At 48.5% G+C, this 21,973-nt stretch overlaps 1 protein-coding gene across 13 annotated transcripts in view; it reads right to left on the bottom strand.

Moving 5' to 3' along the window:
- MYO9A (myosin IXA) overlaps positions 1–21,973 on the bottom strand; it is a 183,517-nt gene that overhangs the window by 9,428 nt on the left and 152,116 nt on the right. For 4 of the 13 annotated variants that reach the window (XM_074549652.1, XM_074549660.1, XM_074549661.1 and 1 more), the window contains 16 exons: positions 21,633–21,755; positions 21,029–21,178; positions 20,273–20,583; positions 17,741–19,363; positions 16,449–16,530; positions 15,739–15,954; positions 11,161–11,273; positions 10,618–10,775; positions 10,013–10,239; positions 9,634–9,750; positions 8,970–9,158; positions 8,043–8,090; positions 7,276–7,387; positions 6,715–6,776; positions 682–874; positions 69–197 (listed from right to left, as the gene is read on the bottom strand). In XM_074549652.1, the coding sequence (XP_074405753.1) occupies positions 69–197; positions 682–874; positions 6,715–6,776; positions 7,276–7,387; positions 8,043–8,090; positions 8,970–9,158; positions 9,634–9,750; positions 10,013–10,239; positions 10,618–10,775; positions 11,161–11,273; positions 15,739–15,954; positions 16,449–16,530; positions 17,741–19,363; positions 20,273–20,583; positions 21,029–21,178; positions 21,633–21,755 (3,853 nt within the window). The remainder of the gene's footprint in view (positions 1–68; positions 198–681; positions 875–6,714; positions 6,777–7,275; positions 7,388–8,042; positions 8,091–8,969; positions 9,159–9,633; positions 9,751–10,012; positions 10,240–10,617; positions 10,776–11,160; positions 11,274–15,738; positions 15,955–16,448; positions 16,531–17,740; positions 19,364–20,272; positions 20,584–21,028; positions 21,179–21,632; positions 21,756–21,973) is intronic. The other 9 variants (XM_074549656.1, XM_074549662.1, XM_074549654.1 and 6 more) reach the window with 8 other exon arrangements.

Here is a 21,973-nt window from a genome sequence, read left to right as displayed (position 1 = left end):
AGCTTGGCACTCAGAGTGGCCATCATTTCCCTCTGCCAAGGGAATGGGATAGGAGGGAAGCTGCTCACCCATCACCCGCAGGAACTCCTCGTAGAGCTCAAAGGTCATGAGGGGGTTGGGCAGGTCCCGGAGCCACTGCTTGAACACGCTGGCAATGACGTGGATGTTGTAGTCGTCCAAATTCACGCTATCGATGTCTGGGTTGGCACCAGATGAAGCAAGAAGGAAAAGAACAAGAGACAATGATCAATATGAAGCCCAAGGCTGGACAAGGTGACCTTTAAAGGTCCCTTCCAACCCAAACTGTTCTATCATAAAATATGTTTATGTGCCTTTAATGGCAACAAATCCAGCACATTATATCAGCTCCACATGGTAAAATTAGAGAGAAATACAGTTTCCAGGGCAAATAACTTCAGGTGGGACCAGGATTTCTTTTCTCACTGATGATTGCTAGGATGTAAATAAGGCAGCACTTTCCCCCAATTAGAATGACTTTTTTCCGTGGATTGCTCCCAAAAACCCCATGAGCTGGCAACCTGAGTTGTGACTGCCAATGTGAAATCATTCCTTGCACAGCCCAGAGTCAGGAATGCTGAAACATTCCACCTTCCTCCCATCCAACTTTGCTGCTGCGGAGATTTTCCTCCCCAAGCTGGATCTTTTCCCCCTTCCCCTGACCTGTGTCGAGGCCTTGCCGCAGCTCCTTGATCTTGTTGGTGGATCCTGATTTCCTGTAGATGCCCTCGGTGTAGAGCCCGTGCATCTCGATGTAGTTGATGAGCTTCTCCACCAGCAGGGGCACCGCCCGCTCCTCGCTGGTCAGCCGGGACAGCTCCACCCCGAACTGCCGCGGGGAGAGCTCCGGGTCGTGCTGCAGGAAAAGGGAAACAGGGGAAAAAAGGATTGAAATCCTTCTGCACCACCCACTCCTTGCTGGTTAGCCAGGACAGCTCCATGCCGAACTGCCTCAAGGAGAGCTCTGGGTCGTGCTGCACAGGAAAAGGGAAAAAAGGGAAAAAGGGATTGAAATCCTTCTGCACCGCCTGCTGCTCGCTGGTCAGCCAGGACAGCTCCAATCACATTTTATGGAAAAATCCTTTCTTTAAGATTTTTTTCTCCTGAGAAGCTGAGAGGCCTCAGGAACAAAATGTAAACATTGATTATCTGCTGCTGTGGAATGCAACAGGTGCATCTGTGATTGGTCTCATGTGGTTGTTTCTAATCAATGGCCAATCACAGTCAGCTAGCTCAGACACTCCATCTGAGACACAAGCTTTTGTTATCATTCTTTCTTTTTCTATTCTTAGCTAGCCTTCTGATGAAATCCTTTCTTCTATTCTTTAGTATATGTCATGGTTTGACCCGGAAGGAGTGGGAATTCTGGGAAGCTGTGGTCAAACCAATGAAGGTTTTGGGTTTCATACTGACACCTGGTGTAGCCAGTGGGGTTTGGACACACCTCCGAGAATACACAGGGGTTAAAAGCAGGGCACTGCCCTGGCATTTCCTCTTTTTGGACATCGCGGCCGAGGAGTTCAGACCTCTCTCCCTCGCCCGGCCCGCTGCTGCTGGGCGGGGGAGGGGCCAGCCATGCGGTGAGGCCTGGGCCTGGACAGTGATGGGCTTGAGGGGGCTTTGGGGGGGGGCTCCAAGGATGGAAGGGTGGGGGAGCCCCAAGAGACATCGGGCAGCCAGCTCCCCTTCCCCCCCCCCCAGGAGAGCAGCCAGCTCCCCTTCCCCCCCCCCCCCCCCCCCGGAGAGAGAGAGCCGGCGGCACCGAATGTGATGGCAGCCAGCCAGGAGGAGAAGGGGGAAGAGAGAGAGAGCCCGGCCGGCCGCAGCAGCAGCACGTGTGGGAGTATCATCTCCTCCCAGGACAGACAGAGACTGAAAACTTTTAACCCTTTCCTGCATGATTGGGGCCTTGCGAAAATGCTAATCCTCCTCGAAGCTGAATAAGAAGGGAGATGAGAGATGATATGAGATAAGGACCTTGGCCCGGAGTTTGTGGAGATGATTGGATGGGGAGAGATGATTTGGAGTGGCCTTTGGGCTGGACGTTTTCTTGTAGCCATGGACTCAGTTGTTCTTGTGACACAGACTGCATTTAGGGGGAGGCAGTGCCTCAAAACCAGGAGGGTTCATTTGTGAGGACCCCCCGGCCCCAGGGGGTTGGAAATATATGGGGGGGACAGTTGTCCCAAAAGCAGAGACTGTGCCTTTTTGGAGTGAGACAAGGCATCCTTGAAAGACCACCCTAAAAGCAGCTCTGGCCATGTCTCGGTGGTGAGAGCACTGAGCATGGAAGGAACATGTCACAAGCGGCAAATGGACTTTCCGGGCGGTGCCAAAGTGACAAAGAAGCATCCGGGATTTCACTGTTTCCAGGAAAAGCCTATGGAACAAGAAGGACTCCTTTTCCTCTCCATGAACTGCAGTTTGAGTATACTAACGTGTGGGGCCAAGGCTGAGCAGTTGTTTTGAGAGAATGTATTGGATTGGGAAAGTTAGGGAGTGGGGAGGAGGAAAAGTGGTTTTTGTAAGGTTTTCAATTTTTTCCTTTTCCTTATAGTCTTTCCTATTTTTTCCTGTAGTTTTAGGTAATAAAGTGTTATTTATGTTTAAGTTGGAGCCTGTTTTGCTTATTCCTGGTCACATCTCACAGCAGACACCAGGGTGAGGCATTTTCATGGGGGCACTGGCTCTGTGCCAGGCTAAAACCATGACATTTTTTTTGGTTCCCTGACCGGGAATCGAATCACGGGAGAATGATGAGGTAAAGCTGTGAGATGAGACCAAGAAGAATAAGGAAAGCATGTACTAAGTTAAGGTAGATGAATAGTCATAGTGAATCTAAGGTATTGTTGTGTAGAAGTGTTTTGTAGTTCTGTTGATAATTTTAGAAAGTGTATTCTCGGAGGTGAAGGGTGGAGTGTCATGGTTTGACCCGGAAGGAGTGGGAATTCTGGGAAGCTGTGGTCAAACCAATGAAGGTTTTGGGTTTCATACTGACACCTGGTGTAGCCAGTGGGGTTTGGACACACCTCCGAGAATACACAGGGGTTAAAAGCAGGGCACTGCCCTGGCATTTCCTCTTTTTGGACATCGCGGCCGAGGAGTTCAGACCTCTCTCCCTCGCCCGGCCCGCTGCTGCTGGGCGGGGGAGGGGCCAGCCATGCGGTGAGGCCTGGGCCTGGACAGTGATGGGCTTGAGGGGGCTTTGGGGGGGGGCTCCAAGGATGGAAGGGTGGGGGAGCCCCAAGAGACATCGGGCAGCCAGCTCCCCTTCCCCCCCCCCCAGGAGAGCAGCCAGCTCCCCTTCCCCCCCCCCCCCCCCCCCCCCGGAGAGAGAGAGCCGGCGGCACCGAATGTGATGGCAGCCAGCCAGGAGGAGAAGGGGGAAGAGAGAGAGAGCCCGGCCGGCCGCAGCAGCAGCACGTGTGGGAGTATCATCTCCTCCCAGGACAGACAGAGACTGAAAACTTTTAACCCTTTCCTGCATGATTGGGGCCTTGCGAAAATGCTAATCCTCCTCGAAGCTGAATAAGAAGGGAGATGAGAGATGATATGAGATAAGGACCTTGGCCCGGAGTTTGTGGAGATGATTGGATGGGGAGAGATGATTTGGAGTGGCCTTTGGGCTGGACGTTTTCTTGTAGCCATGGACTCAGTTGTTCTTGTGACACAGACTGCATTTAGGGGGAGGCAGTGCCTCAAAACCAGGAGGGTTCATTTGTGAGGACCCCCCGGCCCCAGGGGGTTGGAAATATATGGGGGGGACAGTTGTCCCAAAAGCAGAGACTGTGCCTTTTTGGAGTGAGACAAGGCATCCTTGAAAGACCACCCTAAAAGCAGCTCTGGCCATGTCTCGGTGGTGAGAGCACTGAGCATGGAAGGAACATGTCACAAGCGGCAAATGGACTTTCCGGGCGGTGCCAAAGTGACAAAGAAGCATCCGGGATTTCACTGTTTCCAGGAAAAGCCTATGGAACAAGAAGGACTCCTTTTCCTCTCCATGAACTGCAGTTTGAGTATACTAACGTGTGGGGCCAAGGCTGAGCAGTTGGTATTTTTGAGAGAATGTATTGGATTGGGAAAGTTAGGGAGTGGGGAGGAGGAAAAGTGGTTTTTGTAAGGTTTTCAATTTTTTCCTTTTCCTTATAGTCTTTCCTATTTTTTCCTGTAGTTTTAGGTAATAAAGTGTTATTTATGTTTAAGTTGGAGCCTGTTTTGCTTATTCCTGGTCACATCTCACAGCAGACACCAGGGTGAGGCATTTTCATGGGGGCACTGGCTCTGTGCCAGGCTAAAACCATGACAGTATAGTTTTATATTATATATATAATAAATTAATAAATCAAGCCTTCTGAAACATGGAGTCAGATCCTCATGCCTTCCCTCATCCTCAGACCCCTGTGAACACCATCACCAGCTCCACACCAAACTGCCATGGGGAAATCTCTGGGTCATGCTGCACAGGAAAAGGGTAAATGGGATTAAAATTCTTCTGAGATGCAATTCTGGTGCAGCTTTGGATCTGGTTATTCAGAGTCCTTCAGCAGATACAGGAGTGTGCTATTTTCGGGGTCCCCTGACGAAGGAAGGAAATGATGAATCTGACTCCATATTCTTAGAAGGCTAATTTATTATTTTATGTTACTATATTATATTAAAGAATGCTATAATGCTAAACTATACTAAAGAATAGAGAAAGGACACAGACAGAAGGCTAAAAGATAATAAAGAAAAACTTGTGACTCTCTTTAGAGTCTTGACACAGCTGGACCGAGATTGGTCATTAAGTTAAAACAATTCACATGTTGGATAAACAATCTCCAACCACATTCCAAAGCAGCAGGACACAGAAGCAAATGAGATAATATTGTTTTCCTTTTTCTCTGAGGCTTCTCAGCATCCCAGGAGAAGAATCCTGGGCAAAGATGAATTTTCAGAAAATATGATGGTGACACAGGAGGACAGGACAGGACATGGGCCTTGCAATGCTAACCCACTCTCTGGACATGCACCTGAAGGCAAAAAGTTTGGGTTTTCTTTCTTTAACCAACCCCACTGTAGTTAAATTCCCAGCCTGGCAGAGCCAAAGCAGCTGGGCATGGTCCTCCTCCACCTCCTGCCCCTCAGGCACCATCTCCAGGGATGATTTCACCTCCCAGAGATGCACAAAGCAGAAGAAGCAAAAATGAATCTTGGGTGTTTAAATCAACTTGAAGAATTGCAAGTTACAAAATACCAGTGAAAGATGCCAACAAAAGAACATGAAAAGACCCATCTACACCTGTCAGGAAGGGCCCTTTGCCAGCTGCAAACCCTCACTGGAGAGTTGGTATCTGGCAAATTCAAATGTGAACAGAGTCCTCCTGCACAGGAGATTCTGCATGGGAAAAGTCCAAAGATCCAATCAAATACTGACACAGATTCTCAGCCCTAGCCAAAGGTGAGATGCAGCTCTGCCTTCAGCAAGGCAGTGGCTCCCCTCACAATCACTCCTGCATTTTTCTCTCTCCAACTCACTGTCATCCTTTCATTGATCCTGCAAACCTTAGGAGCAGATCTGGGAAGGTCCCCATGTTGTTTCTTTCTCATGACTGATGGTTTTTAGCTCCCTGTCAATGATAACAACCCTAAAAACACAAATTCACCAAGCACAGAGGAACTGGAGCCTTCCAAGAGAACTTCTAACTGCCCAGTGCAAAGCTACCCATGAAGACACAGTGAACTTGCTTCCTGGGATGCAGCACAAAAACTTCCTTGTGCAGAGAAATCACAACAAAGAACACAGCTCCAAGAATGCCTGAAAAAATTAATCAGACATCTCAATGAACTTCCCAGATTTTAGAGCACAAACTCTAATGAGGTGTCCCCAGTTCTTGCAGAAATAGTGCCAGAAAGGGAAAGACTGCAGCAGAAGTTCTATTTATATTCAAAATACAAATGTATATATACAGAATACAAAAATATGTATCCAGAATACAAATCACACACACATATATATCTTCAACGTATATATTCAGATTATTCCTTGGGAAAAATGGACTCATGCAGCTTTCTGGGGGCTGTGTATTGTGGAGGTTGCTCTCCCCTGAGAAGCCTCCCAGGGAGCTGATAAAACTTTCCACTCATTATTATTGTTACTCTCTGTCCTTCTTCTGGGCACAAAATGAGCTATTTAAAACATCCCCACCAAATGTGGATGATTCATTGTTAGCTGGGATGACCTGCTGCACTCATTCCCTGTTCCCCATACCCTTAAATGCAGTAAACAATATTTAATACCCCTCTAAAGAGGGCAGTGAACATCTTCCACCTGCCCTTCCTCACTCAGCTGTAGCAAGCAAGGACTGTAGAGAAAAAGCCTGTATTTCCAAGAATAACCCTACATTCCCAAATCCTTAAAAGCTACAAAGCCAGGGAAATTCCTTTTATTCTGGGTGCTTACAAGGCAGGGAACGACACTGCAACATCTGCTGCATGACTGGGCAGATCCACAGTGACTCATCACTGCATAATTCCCAAAATATCTACGAAACTCTGGTTGGAGAGACCTCTGGGGATCTCTGGTCTAAGCTCCTGCTGAAAGGAAGGTTATGTCCAGAATTTTATCAAGATTTGCACCCTCTAATAATTTTTATACAAACTTGAGATCATTGTCTCAAGGTATTTAATGGAAGCAAAGCACTGAGAGACATTTACCTTTTTGGAGCACTTGGTCGTGGTTTTAAGACAGCACTTCTTGTGACAAGCATATTTACATACTGCAACAGAGAAAAGGAGAAAAGGAGTGTTTAATTATGCCAAAAATCACACTGCTGGAAAAACAGGAATTTATACGGATTGAGTAGCACTTCTCAGAACTACCAAGTCAAAAGCATGCTGCATTTGCCTGTTTCCAGGGGCCAAGTCTGGATTAGATCCACTCAAACAAAAATAATGAAGCCTTTAAATGAAAGGTGCCATATTTACATACATGAAGCATTAAATCCTCCCCTCATCCTGCCGTGACAGATGGGCACAAACCTGATGGGATAAGATGTGTTTCACAAAGTTCATTAACTGTGTCAGGAAGGATTGCTGGGATGGATTAACTAGTTGACTTCAGAAACCTTAAGACCTGTCCCTAAATCTCTTCAGGTGTTATAAAAATCAAAATTATGTGAGCAGGGTTGCGGGAAACAGCAGTAAACACATTTCAAAATCCCCAAACTCATCACTGTGATAGAAGCACAAGAAAAGGATCAAATAAAGAGTGCTTACATTTACAAACAGAAGCCCTGTCCATGATCCAGATCAAGGAGGAACAATATTCACAGTATGTGGGGATGCTGTATTGGGTTGCCTTGAAAATGTGACCATTGTGCTCTTCCACCTGGAGGATAAAGGTTGGGTGGTGAGAAAAGGGAGCCAGTGCTCAGCCTGAGGCAAAATGGAGAGATGATGAACACAGCTCTTCACCTTTAGCTCTTGCTTTTATTTGGTATTTTTGTTCCTTTTTCAGCCCAGCAACCCCATAGACAACCCAAACCAACATCCACCTTGTAGGGGAACCAAACCATCATGGAAGCAGGTTGGAAACTCTTTGACTGAGCCTGGCAGGTTCAACTTCTTCATGTTAAGGTTTTCTATACATCTGTGGCTCCTTTTTTGGCTTTGCACCTGCACCCTTCCCAGTACCATCACATCCCTTAGGAAAACAGGAGGTGTAATGTCCTCCATGGCTGATCCCACAGATGTAAAACACACACTGTACATTTATACAGAAAGCTGGAGCAAGGCTTTGTTTTCCTCTCAGACCTTTTCTAACAATCCTCAACATTACATTTATGTCCTGGCAGATGAGGGATGTGTTTTCAGAGCCAACCCAAGTGATCCCTGATCAAACAAAGCAAGGCCACCTCAAATGTCTTTCTAACATGTCCTTTCAGGGCTGATGTTCAGATCTCAGCCCAGGACGTGTCACAAGCTGGTCTCTTGACATTCTGGCCCCAAGGACATTGATTTTTTAATGTACAGGTTTAACTCACCACGTCTGCTTCCTTTTTCCTTCTCTTTTTTCGTTCTGTTTTTGGCATCTGGTGAGGGAAAGAGATTTAACTCAGTTTTTGGGCAATTTTGCCAGGTAAAGAGTACAGAGGGCTCATATCTGACATTGCCCAGTGCCTTCCCAGTGCACCTGCAGCCCCAGAGGAGTCACTCTAGAAAACTCTCCTATGGATCACTCCAGTTTTGGAATTTCCCTGGACAGTTCTTCCTTGGAGAAAAGGAAGAAGCTCCATCTTGGAGCTGGGAGCAGCTGCTGCTCCAGCTCTGACCCCACCAGCAGTGACCCGAGGAAAACATGACGCTTTGAAGAGAAGCTGCCTGCAGAAGAGGCTGGAGAGGACTTGGAGCAGAAGAGGCAGGAGATGGGATATTTGTACAATAGACACCATCTCCCAGCCCAGCCTCAGATCCCATGGTGGGCCTTGCAGACAACGTGGAGCAGGAGGTGAGATCAGGTCTGTGACACAGTGCAGGCTCTTTCTGCTCTCAGAGTGGTACCCAGACCTGAGCCACTGCTCCTGTCCCCTTCTCCTGCAACCCAGCCCATGGTGATGTGTATGGTCGCTTGGGAAGCGGTCAGGAGACCCAAGAGGGTGTATCTCTTTCAGCATCCCTCAAATTTTGAACAAACCCCCCAGAACTAAAGAAGCACCAGGAGCTGCCTTTCCAGCCATCCACAGCTGGTTGCAGCTTTGCCCTGGAAATGACATCTAGTCCTTGGCAGCCCAGTGTGGGTGGCCTGGGGTTGGCTGAGCCCAGTGACACACAGCCAGTGTTCACACCTTGCCTTGCCCAGCTCAGCTTAAAGCACAGAAGACAACACAAGGTCCCAGGTGTCTACAGGGGCACAGCCACGTGGAAATAGAGCTCCCAAACCTCCAAGGGAGTTTAAGGAAAGTGCCAAGTACCTTTCCTGCAGTGTAGTCCAGGGGTTTGTACTCGTGCATATATTCATCCAGGAAGACTTTGAAGGTGTTGACCCAGACTTTAACTGGAGACTCACTCCAGTCCCTCTGCTCAAGCCTCATGTTCTTCTCCAGAATCTGCTCAAATAAGGCGTACAGGTCCTTGTAGCGGATGCTCTTCCCATCGTCCATCTTTTAAGGGAACAGAAGAAAAAAAAAAAAAGTGATTTTTATACAGCCCAGAGTTTTCCAGAGACTTTTTATTTTCCAGACAATTATTTCAGCCTCACCAGCTTCCAGCTGCTTGGGGAAACTTCCAATATGATACAGAGAAGGAAAAAAGGATCATCTCCACCACCAGAAAAGGTAACACAAAGGTTTCCAGACACTTTGGGTGACAAATTGACTTTCTGTCATCTCCCCTTTGGCTGGGAGCAGAGCTGTAATGAAGATCAGGAATCTACACCCAATGTATCCTGAGGGATGGCTCAGGAGGAAGTGTTAGTCCAAATTTAGATAATGGGACTGAATACAAAGGAAGCACATCAATCCTTTGGGATGAGCAAACCAGAAATGTAGGGCTTGGCAACACCTGTACAACCAGGAGGACCCAGAATATCCCCTTTCTCCTGGAGGTGGAAGTCCTACCCATCATCTGGTCACTTACTGCCAATGCTGAGGAGTAAAAACTGAAGATGTTTTGTCGGAATTCCTTCAGTGCTTTCTTGAACACGACATCCACCAGCGTGTCCTTCTTGCTATCCTCGTTGTCCAGTTCATTCATCTGGGAAAACAAGGGGGTTTTACACCTTTTACACTCTTTTGCTGCAGCAGAGCTGGCGTGAGATGAAGCAGCACTAACAAGCAGCTACTCCACCATGATCACCAGGTGATCTCCTGCATGAAAACCAGAACTTTCTCTAGACCTGCCCTGGCACCCTTAGATGAATTATTAGCATTACTACAGCTACCCACTCGATCGTTTTTACTTTGTTGCCTCTGTGTGCTCCTGGATCTCTGTGCTGATGGATGGAGCAGTGAGTTACCTTTTTCAGGAGAAACTCATCCATGCTCTTCAGGTCGCTGGCACTGGTTATGATCTGCAGGGAGTCGTTCTGCCACTGCACGGGCTCCAGAGCCACGTTGCTGATCTTGACGCTGCGCTTGCGCTTCACCTTGGGAGAGGGCTCCTTGTTCTCCTTGAACTCCCGCCGGTACATGCCCGACAGCTCCGGGCTCCGCGGGGGCGTCAGGTGGTGAGGGCCCAGCTCTGCTGGTGATCAACGAAAAGAGGGGAAGAGATTGAGGAGCAGATGAGAAATAATTGTGACACTAAAACAGGGCATTGGAAGAAACCTGTGGAAGAGAAAAGCACAGTGTAGAACTCACAGGAAGATTAAATGTCATTTCTGCTTTGGTTACGTCCTCCCTCAAGAGAGGAAACATCTGTCCATTCCAGATGTGGCTGGAAGGATTAGTGACATGGAATTCCTTGAGATCCATTACGGATCCCACGCTCTAACCTACTTGCCATTGCTCTGGCTTGACACCACCCACGAATTAAGAGACATAAACCAGCATGGACATATGCCAGTTTCCCAACCCAGTTTCTCTCTCCTTACACCTGGTCCCGTGTCCCCCCACCACGTACCTTCACCAAGCTGCAGTCCAGGGATGGTCTCCCTGCCAGGGGCCTCCTGCTCCGCGTACAGCTCCAGCAGCTCAGACTGGGTAGCGAGCTTCTCCCGGGAGGTTTTCTTCTCCCCCTGCTTTCCCTTCACCCAAAACCTCATCTTGGCTCGTTGAGGCCTGGAAATAAGCCATGGAAATAGGAGCTGCCTTACTAGGAAAGGTCTTTCTACCCAAAACGACATCAATCTTCTGGACATTCCTGAGGAGATAAATCCATGCAATTTCTACCAGGGAAGTGTGGCTCCTCATCCTCAGCAAAGAAGAGAAACTTCAGTTGCATGCATGGGAGTGGGACAGGACATGTGGCCCATGTCACCAACACTTAACTGTGGCGTGAGCCACACACACACTGATTGGGCCTGCCCATGGCCATGTGGAAAAGGTGGGATGGGTAACTCATGCTGCAGACGAAGCTCCAAGAGCCTGGGGGGCTCAACAAGGCATTGCAGAGCAAGAGGGACACAGAAGGACTTGTCTGCCACCTCCAGCCATGATTCCTTACCTCCCATCTGGAGTCAGACTCTTCTGTGAGGCTGCCAGCTTCCCAATCTCCCCCTGGGACATGGTTTTGTGCAGTTTGGCCTGGCCTTCCCCGGAGGTGAATCGCTGCACGGTCTGTAACGATTCCAAGCATGAAGCATTTAAAAAAAAGACAGCTCTTGGGATATCAGTTGATTTTTTTCCCTATCAAAAATCAGGTATTTTACCTCCTACATCTTTATTTCTATTTGCCTACAGCTGAAAACCTACAGCCCTGGTGAGCCCCTAGAGAAATATTTGAATGACTCCTAAGAAAGAGAGACATCCCTTGCTCCAGCTCTCCAACCAGGCCCAATCTTCTTTCTCCTTGAGCAGCTGGTGATGAAAATCAGTTTGCACCAAGCCACAGGTCCTTATTGCTCATCCTGCACAGCTCTTGCACATCTTCATCCAGACTTCATTCCAGCTCTCCACCCAGGGTGTCCTGTTAGCCACAATGATGTGATTCCCAAGGGAACCTTCAGCCACCTGGATCTGTCCCAGCAGAAGTTCCTCCTCCAACTCTTGCTGAGCACTTCACACAAAAAAACCCAAAGTCTTTGTGCCAAGGACACACCAAAAGGAACTCTTTAACAAAGAAATTTTGCAGCTTTAATAGAAAATATCTCCACCTTTGCCATCATTTAAAATGCCCTCAGGTAATTTTTAAGGGTGGGTTGGATTTGCAGTAACTCAACCTCACAGGATCCCATGAAATAGCCCAGAAATAGACTTGCCATATTTAAAAAATATCTAAATTTTTGTTCTATTTTCCAGTTGCAGCTGTGATTTGGGAACTGGGCTCCTGGAGGAGAAACTTTCAGCATAAGAAAAGTGGAGAATCAGGTTGTATGAAAGGATTTGGGAGATGATGGTCAAATGTCTCCTGTAGCTTTCCTGTCACCTCAATGTCTCAACTGACTTGCTCTATGTTTTAAAGCAATTTTTTTACTTCTGTTAAAAATATTTAAATAAAATTCTATAAAAAGTAGGCTGCAGAGGGGTCACATTTGCCATATTGACTCTTTTTCCATGTTTTATTCCCTCCCTCTCCCAGACTAACATCTCTTCCAGCCAGGAGATGGCAGCATGCAAGGCAAAATCACCACTGGGAAAGCCAGGACTGCCTAAACCATGAAGGAGATTTTGTTCCTGTCATTCTTGCATTTAGGTGATGATCACACAGAAATTGTGCATGGATACTGGATATTGATAAAAGCAATTCAAAACCTATAAAAGTGATCTCCATCCAGCTCAAACCTACTACTTGTTTTAAAAATTATCTGTTAAATATTTACCCTACCAGTATGGTTTTGTTCTTGAGTAATTTCAACCTTTTGGGTTTCCAGTTTTAGTAAATAAAGACTAAAAGGCTTTTTTGGCACAAGATCCTTCTGTTTGAGGTTATCTGCTAGGAAACTCTGAAGGGAAAGGATGGGAAACCTTCTCAGATGTCAAGATGAGCATCTGCACCAGAAAATCCCCTGCTAGGGAACACCACAAAGCATCATGAGGGCAAATGGCAATAACTGGGAGTCTGAAGTTGTCTCCTGGTTGAGGAAGGGACCAAATATTTTTCCTCTGACAGAGTAACCTGTGTTTCACCCACCCATAAGGTAACTATGGCCAAGAGTTATCCCAGCAGGCAGCAGTGCTGTGTGCTGCATGGAAAAACTTCCTGAAGTTCCCTCTGAATGGCTTAGGACAAGAGATCTTCTTTCATTGCTGGCTCTTCAGCAGTGCTTGGGATCAGCTGGTGGCAGATACTTGGAGTCATGTTTGTCAATTCATGGCTTTTGTGTGCAGGGTGGAGCAAAACAGCTGGTTCATTATCCAGGTCCCACTCTCTAAGGATGTTTCCAGAGGGTATTTCTGGTGTGATTCCTCTAGCCAAGGCCTTCCATTTATGCAGCTGCTCCAGGAAAAGTTCTCCAGGCTTAGGCACCAAACAAAAGTGGTGTTAACATGTGCTGGCAGAACAGCCAGGAGCTGTTCCTCCCACTTGTGTCTCACTGCATGGTAGGTTGATCCTTGGCTATTCACCAGCCAAAAATCTTCAATCTTGGTCTTGTCAGGAAGCCCTTACTCCTTAAAGAACCTTGGAGTCAACTGTACCTGCAGCAGCCACCTCATGTACTGCTGCCCCATGGGTTTCAGCTCCAGCCCAGATGCTGTGGGTCTCTGATGCTCTGGAATGCCCTGGATGTGGGTCAGGAGCACTGGATTCCAGTGGGCCTCTACTCAGCAGCTGGGCTACACAGTCAGTGACTTGATGGCCGAGAAAAAAAAGGGCGGAACAGGCAGAGCAGCTGGTGAGCCATCATGTGCTCGGCTCCATGGGGCTGCACGGGACCCCATCCATCCAGCCAGCAGCAGGACAGGGACAGAGGCTGCTTTGGGAGTCATAGCTGGAGGCAGGAGCTGTCTGAAGGAGCTATTCACTGGCACAGGGAGCAGCCAGGCTCGCCTGCATGTGACTATCACAAGACACAACCAATGTGTCTGCACAGACATCACCCTCTGTCCCTTTGTGTTTGTACCCAAAAACACCCCAACAGGCACCATCCAGCTTTATCCCAGGCTGCTCTGCCATCTGCAAGACCCAACTGGGCTCTGCTAATAAATACCAATAAACAGTCCCTAAATTTTGCTACTTGTGATGATCCTGACCCAACAAAGCCCCAAGCCAAGGGCTGCTCCCAAACCTGCAATACAAAACACAGATGGAAACACTGGACACATTGTCAGGACACACAGAGGGAGGGCAGCGCAGAGCACACAACACCAGGGGCAGTGTTGGCCTAGCAAGCAGAACTTACCACACCAGGGGGAAAGTCCTGGCCACCAGTGAGAACAGAGCTGGAGAGCAGAGGAGAGGGGGGACACAGCAGAGACAGGAGAGAGGTGGCACCTACTGCTACTGGCATGCAGTGAGAGCTGTTAAACCAGGTGAGCAGAGTCCTAAGGAGCACTTCCAAGGAGTACAGTGACCCAGGATGCTCCCAAAGGTGGAGCTTGCCAAGCACCAGCACTTTTCACAGCCCAGAGGGAATGATTCCTACAGCTACAATTCCCTTTGTACATTGTACAGCCTCCAGGAGCACAGCAAGGCACTCCAGGTGTGGAACAGGGGGCCATGGTTTGGTGGTAAACAATGCAGTGCTGGGTTTGTGTTTGGACTCAACAATCTTAGAGATCTTTTCCAACCTAAATATTCCTACCATTCTATGTAAAAAAGTACATTTTACTGCATAAAAATCTCCCTTTCCCAATCTACAAGCAGGGACTTGCATAAAGGTGCAGCCAGATTATCTCAGCCCATGGAGATGTGCCTTTCAATCAGGTTTTCAGAATTCCTGCCTCAACCCTCCAGCAAATTTATCAAAAGTAGGCTTAAAAAAATTATGGAATTTGTAAATCTCTGCCCTCTTCCAGTGAGGAAATTATCCTGGGAAAAATTATCGTTTATAATAAGAGCTGCTAAAAGAAAAGTCATGAAAAGCCCTCCTTGACCACCTGCTTTTCTTGGAAAAGCAGCTTTTAGGATGGCACGGGATGTTTGCCAGACACACATCAATGCTGTGGCACAAAATAAATCTCTGTCTTTGGGTTTCATGCTTTTCTTTGGTTTTATACTCAGCTCCACCTGCAGAGGAACATGGCAGCCCTAGCCAGCACTCCACCCAAACTCTCACAGCAGGACAGGATTCCTGCTGTTTATCCACACTCCTATGGGGACATCTCCACTACCTCAGGAAAAAAACTATGAGCGGGTTGGAATCTGTCGGCCTCTTCCACTTCTGGAACCTCTCAGTTTGTGATTTTCCAAAAGCAGCTTATGTGGGTGGGAGATTAAGTCTGAGATGGAAAAGCTCCACTGCACTGGCTCATGTCAGACCTGCTAAGGGATACTTGTCACTGTGCTTGGAAAAAACACTTTGCTTGGTCGTCTTTGTTTCATAACCCACTATTTCACTCTCGTTATGCTTTCATTGCCCAATTTCCATGGTTGTGCTTTTTCTGAGCTGCTGTCTGCCAGCATCACTCTGATAACTCAGGACCAAGTAACCATTGGATATTGTGGCTAAGCATAAAAAATGAAAAGTAAAAGAAACCACAGGATTTACATAATTTTGTTGTCTGTTGCTTTTTGAACAATATTTACTTTCTTTTTTTACAAATGTGTATAGCCATTTTTAGATCAAAAGCTTCCAAGGGGAGGATGAGGTTAAAGCCCCCAAAACAGGTAATTGTGCAATACAAGTTGTAATGCTCCAGGAAAACTGTGGGAAGTGTGGTGGATATCTAATCAGCCCAGGAGCAAGAAACAGAGCTTGGATGGAGCGCTGAGCACCCTGGTCTAGTGGAAGGGGGTTGGAATTGAGATTTAGTCTCTTCCAATCCAAACCATTCCGCGATTCTGCGAATCTATGATTTTCTGCTGTGTTTGCCAAATGTACCCATCTACAGCATCCTTGGGAGTGGGAAAAGAAGCAGTGGAGGGATGAGTGCAGCTAAGGTTAGCGAAGAAAGGCTCCCCCACCACACTGGACACAATTACCATTTCGGAGTCACTGTAACAGGCCTGCCCCAGGCGGGCTGCGGGCACCGCCTCGGCGTGAGGAGGGTGCTCAGAGGAGAGAAGGAGCTCAAAACTGCCATCGTAATCCTCTTCCTCCGTATCCCCCTCCCCATCAGCAAAAGTACCTCTAGTCAAGAAATCGGAGCGCGTCCGCGCCATGCGGGCTTTCTTTTTATGGCTCGGTCTGGGCACCTGCTTGACCAAAGGATAAAACAAAACAAAACAAAACGAAAAGAAGGGTTTTAAAGTAAAAAGGAGACTCTACCCATGTAGCCTCAAGACATCTCTGAGTGCCACTGCACCCCATGGAGGGGATGCAGTATAATGTCAAGTGAAAACAGCAAAGCACCAGGAAGAACAAAAACTAAGACAGGACGGTGAAAATGGACAATCATGGGTGTCACTGAAACGAAGACGTTAAACCAAACCAAGACAAGACGGCGTTGGACAGTGTTTGCCATCAGGATCACGGGATCCTTTTATCCAGAGCTGCTACAAATTATTCCTACAGGGCTTTTCATTTCAAGAGAAGGTGTGGAGGTTACTGTGCTGCCATATCCTCCTTCCCATGTCTGGCGGCCCTTGTGCTTCAGAGTTCACTTCTTTGAAGCTTTTGAGGGAAAACTGGCCAACTAAGTTATTTTTTGCTCTTTTCAATGGAAAGAGAAAATAAACAAGTCACAACTCACCTCTCCTCTGCCAGACCCTGGCATCTTAAATGGCTTCCGTGCTGTTTCACCCTTGGAAAGGCACTGATGATTTGCCTCTCTGCTGAAACACAAGAGAACAGAGATCTTTCATCCTCTCCCAAAAGCCTTCCCACCGTGCTAGCCCAGATCCTGGGAGTCCGAGCAGTCAGGACTAAATTGCAAGTCTGAGGTCATGGGGTTTCAGAATTGTTTGGAATTCTTCAGGACTGGACTTAATACCAAAAGACAAGAAGAGAAAACGTTCTGCCTGTCAACTTTATACAGCAAGGTGGTTATGGATTGTATCTTTGTACTTTGGGATTCTCAAATGTGACTATTCTGCTGCAGAGCAAAACTTAAAATACAGCAATTCTTAATGTCTTTTTCTTCCTGTTGCTTGTTCATGTTGCACATGAACCAGGAAAAGAAATTTTCAACAGGAATCCTCTCCTGTCACAACTGCACAGAAACCACAAGAATACTACACTTGGAGGTACCTTGAGATACCAACAGTCATTCACTGGGAGCTTTTGCCTTGCAAAGGGTGCAGCAGGATTTAGGAGGAGGGTGATTTATATCCTTTTTGAGCTACATGGCCAAAACCACCCCAAAATAGGCAAGGCCCCACAAGGAACAGAGTGGGAGCAAATGTTGTCCCAGGATCTTGCTGCCATCTCCAGACCCTGGAGCAGCCCAAGGTTAAGCAAAGCAATGGAGCTGAGCAACTGCTAAGTCCATTACAGGTGTAGTTAATTACATATGAGAATGACACAGTCTCCAAGGAGCATTCACTCCCACGCTCTCTCTGGAGAGCTGGTGTTTTTTCATCTGCAATGGTGAATGTCCACATGGCTTTGCTGGATTAATTATAAGGTAAACAAGGAAAATCCTGGAATTTTCTGCCTCATCAAGTCATTTCTATTCCAACTACCCAAAAATCCTAAGAACTCATCATGTTTCACCTTGAGAAATAAACTCCTATCCCCATTCACGTAGGGTAAATAATAACAGTAGTGAGCCTGCTTTTTGACTCTCTTCACCTGCTCATGTCCATGATTATATAATGTTTTAAGAGCCTGAGAAATCATATTCCAGGTCTTTTTCCTTTCCCTCTGACCTTCTCGTTGCTAGAAGATCAAGAACCCTTTGTTTAACTACGAGGTTTGTTCTGGACTCTTTGCACAAAAAGGTCCCTAGCAGAAAAAGAGCCCATGGAGAAAGCCTATGGAGACAGCCTGCAGAGAAAGCCTGTGGAGAAAGCACGGGAGAAAGGCCACCATCTTTTTACTCACTGGAGGCCAAAGGGATTGTCCTTTGGTGTGAAGAACATGGAGCTTGCCCTCGTCTCCTCAGTGGCCTGGCTGGGCATCCGAGGCTGCCGGAGGCGCTCAGTCCTGGAGAAATGGCTGCCTGGATGGTCCTTGGGGTCCAGAGCTGGCTTGGAATGGCAGCGGGGCTCCAGACCTTCTCTTCTCTCCACAAACATGCTGACAGGCCGCTCTTTGGGGGCACTGTGCGCTGGAGAGCTTCCCCTGGTGCCAACAGTGAGACCCTTGATGTCCACTGCTGGGGCTGGGGCCACGCCTGGGCTGGGGCTGTGCTCCCCTCGGCCCTGGGGGTGCAGGATGAGCACGGACTGAGGCCGGCTGTCTGGTTTTTTGGCTGGTTTGAGGGAAGGGTCCTTCACTCTGCTCTGCTCCGTCCTCTGCAAAGCCTCTACCCTCCCTTGCTGCTCGAAGGCTTTGCGTTGTCTCTCCAGAATTTCCTTCTGCTGACGAATCTGCTCCATCATCTCCCTCTCATTCTGCAGCTGAAGCTGTTTTTGCCGCTCCTCCTTCTCCACATTGAGCTTTTCCAGTCTCTTAATGACAGAACCTGGAGAAAGGGCCCTTGCTGCTGTCACTGTCCCACGTTCCTCTCTCTTGGTAGAGGATTTATCCTTTTCCTCCTCTTCTTCCAAGGCTTTACCCTGGTCTGGCTCAGAGTCCTTCCTGACCTCAGAGAGCACAACTGTCCTTTCCTCTCTTTCCACTGCTTTATTCCTCAGGTTATTCTCCACCATCTTCCCCTTTACATTGTCTTGTGGTGGAACATAGAAAGTGGGGAGGTTGCTGGAAAGGAGGGCTTCTCTTGGGTGAGCCTTGGTAACATTCTGGGGGTCACCAACCCCGTGCTCCTTCCTGGTGAGGTTATCAGGCAGCACCGTGTCTGGGGTCTGCCTGCAGGCGGGCAAATCATTGTTCCCATCCCCTGCACAGAAAGGCTTCTCCTGCAGCTGAGCCTGGGGACTGCTGGGCAGGGAGTCCACGGGAAATGACGGAGTATCATGCTCATCTAAGACTAAGGAAACGAGTTTACTGCTTGAGGTATCTTCACTGCTCAACAACTCGAAGCTGCCCTGGGAGCTCTCGCTCTCGGGGGTTCCCTGAGGGGAATGCAGTGCCTCAGGCAGCAGCTCCGTGGACCAGCGCTGCTCCTCCGAGGGTGACAGCCCGCCCGTGGAGCGCACCTTGAGCAGCTCCAGGCTGAACTTGGCCTGCTCCAGCTCCCGCATCCTCCGGCTTTCCCTCTTGGCACGAACCACTTTTTTCTGGTTGAGATCCTCCAGAGACTTGGGCCTCTCTCTCACGATGATCTCCTCCTCGGTGTCCATCCCGCTCTGGCTGCTGGCTCTCTCATGCCTTTTGTACAGGGAAGTATCCAGTGGGTCCATGTGATTCACCCGATTATTCTCCATCAGTGATTTATGTTGTTCCACAGCTCTCACTCGCTCTTCAAATGAGCTGTCCTCCCACTTAGATGGGTCAGAGCCTTTGATTTCCAAACCATCTGCTTCCAGTCCATCCTCCTCTCTACCTGCCAGGCCATTCTCCAGCTGCATCTCTTTTAACTGGTGCTCTTTCAAAGCTCTAAACCTGGAAGAAAGCAGAAAACCAGGATATTCAGCCCTGCATCCACTCAGGACCCTTCAAGACACTGCATAAGTGGTGTCTTATCACCACCACCACCAGCACCTCACCACCACCAGCATCTCAAGAACCCTCCTTGCACATCTGGTGCAAGACAAGGCAGGCACAGTCAGTTTTAAATCTCCTCCTCTGCCATCTCTGCTACCAAAGGGCTGCCCCAACGCACCTGAAAGCTCCCCTGGTGCCGACGGCAGCGGGTCCAGCCTCCATCCCTGCTCTAGCTCCTTCATAAGCTGTCAGAGCCAGAAAAGCTTAACCCATCACACCCCCTTGGCTTCTCCATCTTCGCCATCCTGCCCAGACTGCGTCTGGAACAACTTAGCAGGGACTTGTGCCCGGCATCAAGAGCTCCCTGCAGCTCCCAGATGTTCCAAGGGATGTTAAGGTGCTCCACACCTTGCAGGCAGCACCTCTGGGGAGTGAATAGTGACCTGCCCCCCGGCCAGCGAGCTGAGGCATGGCTGGACAGCCTGTGCCCTCCACAGCGGCTGGCTCCGCTTCCCTTGTCCTTGTGAGCCAGCGCAGCAACCAGATTGGTGAGGCAATCTGAGTTAAAAATAGGCTACTTAAACTGGTGCTGCTGCCAAGAGGAAAAAAAAACCCTTGTGAGTATTTACAGCCTTGGCTTTGCACTGCCTACGTGCTCCAACCTGAAATAGGCTCTGCTTATTCCAAGAGCAGGACGTGCAGCTAAATTGCTAGAAAGCGTGGGCAAACAAAGGCCCAGGGCAGGTCAGGAGAGGGTCACGGATACACGAGGGGACACTGCCCTGTGTAAGTCACTGCAGTGCCCTGATTCACACCAACCAGTGTGAGCATCACCAAAAGCACGCTCCTCTTTCCCCAAGCTGTTACCTCTGCCGAGCCAGGTACCCGCGGCACGCCGCCTGCAGGCACAGGGCCCCGCTCCTGCGGGCAGCGTACGCCTGCCGGCTCTGGTGTCCCCTCCAGGCCGCCTGGATGCTGGTGGCCGCGGCGTGCCGGCGCCTGGCGTGCTCCCGCCAGCAGCTCTGGATGAGGTGGGCAGCAAACTGCATCTGCAGGAACCTGCGCCGCTCCACGAAGCCGCGCCAGTGGCTCTGAAGGATGACAGCGGCTTTGCTGAGAACCACAGGCTCTGGGGATGGTTTGCCTTCCTTTCGGCTCCGGTAGCTCCGCCAAAATCTCTGCAAACACAGCAGGGGATTCCTTGTAACAGGTGTTGTGTGAAGTACAGCAAAGTATCCAGTGGGTCCATGTGATTCACCCGATTATTCTCCATCAGTGATTTGTTGTTCTACAGCTCTCACTCGCTCTTCAAATGAGCTGTCCTCCCACAGCTCATGCCTTCATGCAACCTCTCCAGCTTCATGTAACCTCCCACAGCTCATGCCTTCATGCAACCTCTCCAGCTCATGCCTTCATGCAACCTCTCCACTTAGATGGGAGGACAGCACCTGCCTTCATGCAACCTGTCCAGCTTCCCCCCATTCCCAACGCATTATGGCACAAGGAGTCAATCCTGATTGCAAGCTCCCTCCTTGGACAGGAGAGCTGATTTTGCCCACGGGCTCTGTCTGCAGGATTTGGGGATGGCAATTGGCACGGGACTCCAGCAGCAGCAGCACCCACCTGTATGCTGATGGCTGCGTGCCGCAGGCTCAGGAACTGCCTCCTGCAGAGCAGGCTGCGGAACCAGCGCTGCAGCAGCGTGATCCTCCGCAGCACCTCCTGGTGCAGCAGGTCCTGCAGCAGCTGCCGCTCCCGCTCCTTCATGAAAACCTGGCCAAAACAAGCCAGAAAACGCTAGCATGGAAAGCTCCCCGGACCACGAGTCAAATCCTCCTGGTTTCTGCTCCCAGGAAAGTTGAGGAGCTGATTTTTGTGAAGGCATCTCTAACAGGTTTCAGCAGTTTCACAACAGTGACTCTAAGCTCTGAATTACAGAGCTTTCCCACCAAGGGAGGCAAAATGAGGACCATCATATCAAGCTAAGTCTACATACACGCAGAGATTTTGGAGGACATGAGTTTTTTGAGGCTGCCTCATTATGATCAATAGCAAAACAATATTATTCCTTACTCTTTTACATTAACAATATTAAAAGTTTCATTTAAATCACTGATTTTTGGTAAGAAGAAAAATAGTTTCATTAATTAAAACCATATATAGATATAAATTTATCAGACAGAAATACAGGCAAATGTTATATCTGTGTCTGAGGATGAACATTTACCATTGTTCTTCCAACTTGGTAATTGTCTGGATCGAGTTTTATCTTCCGGAAGAAATCATGGATATTGTGCTTAGATGGGCTGATCCCTTGTGGCAAAAGGACATGGAAATGGTTCACAAAATCCTGAGAAGGAAAAGAAAAAAGCAACACCAAGATCTGGTTAGTTGGGTCCTGCTGCTACTTTCTCCCATAAATAACAGATTTGCTCCACTGGCCACATGAAACGGGACCTCTGGAGTGAGCACAAGGACAGATAACATTTTATGCACTGAGGAACACCAAGATTCATCCAACATTTGTGGTTTGATGGGAAAGACATCAAAGCAGGGACCCAGCAAGGT

The sequence above is a fragment of the Zonotrichia albicollis genome, chromosome 11 (genome assembly GCF_047830755.1).
Source record: "Zonotrichia albicollis isolate bZonAlb1 chromosome 11, bZonAlb1.hap1, whole genome shotgun sequence".
Classification (NCBI taxonomy): Eukaryota; Metazoa; Chordata; class Aves; order Passeriformes; family Passerellidae; genus Zonotrichia; species Zonotrichia albicollis.
Note: the sequence above shows the minus strand (reverse complement) of the source record. Positions and strands in the feature narration are given on the sequence as shown.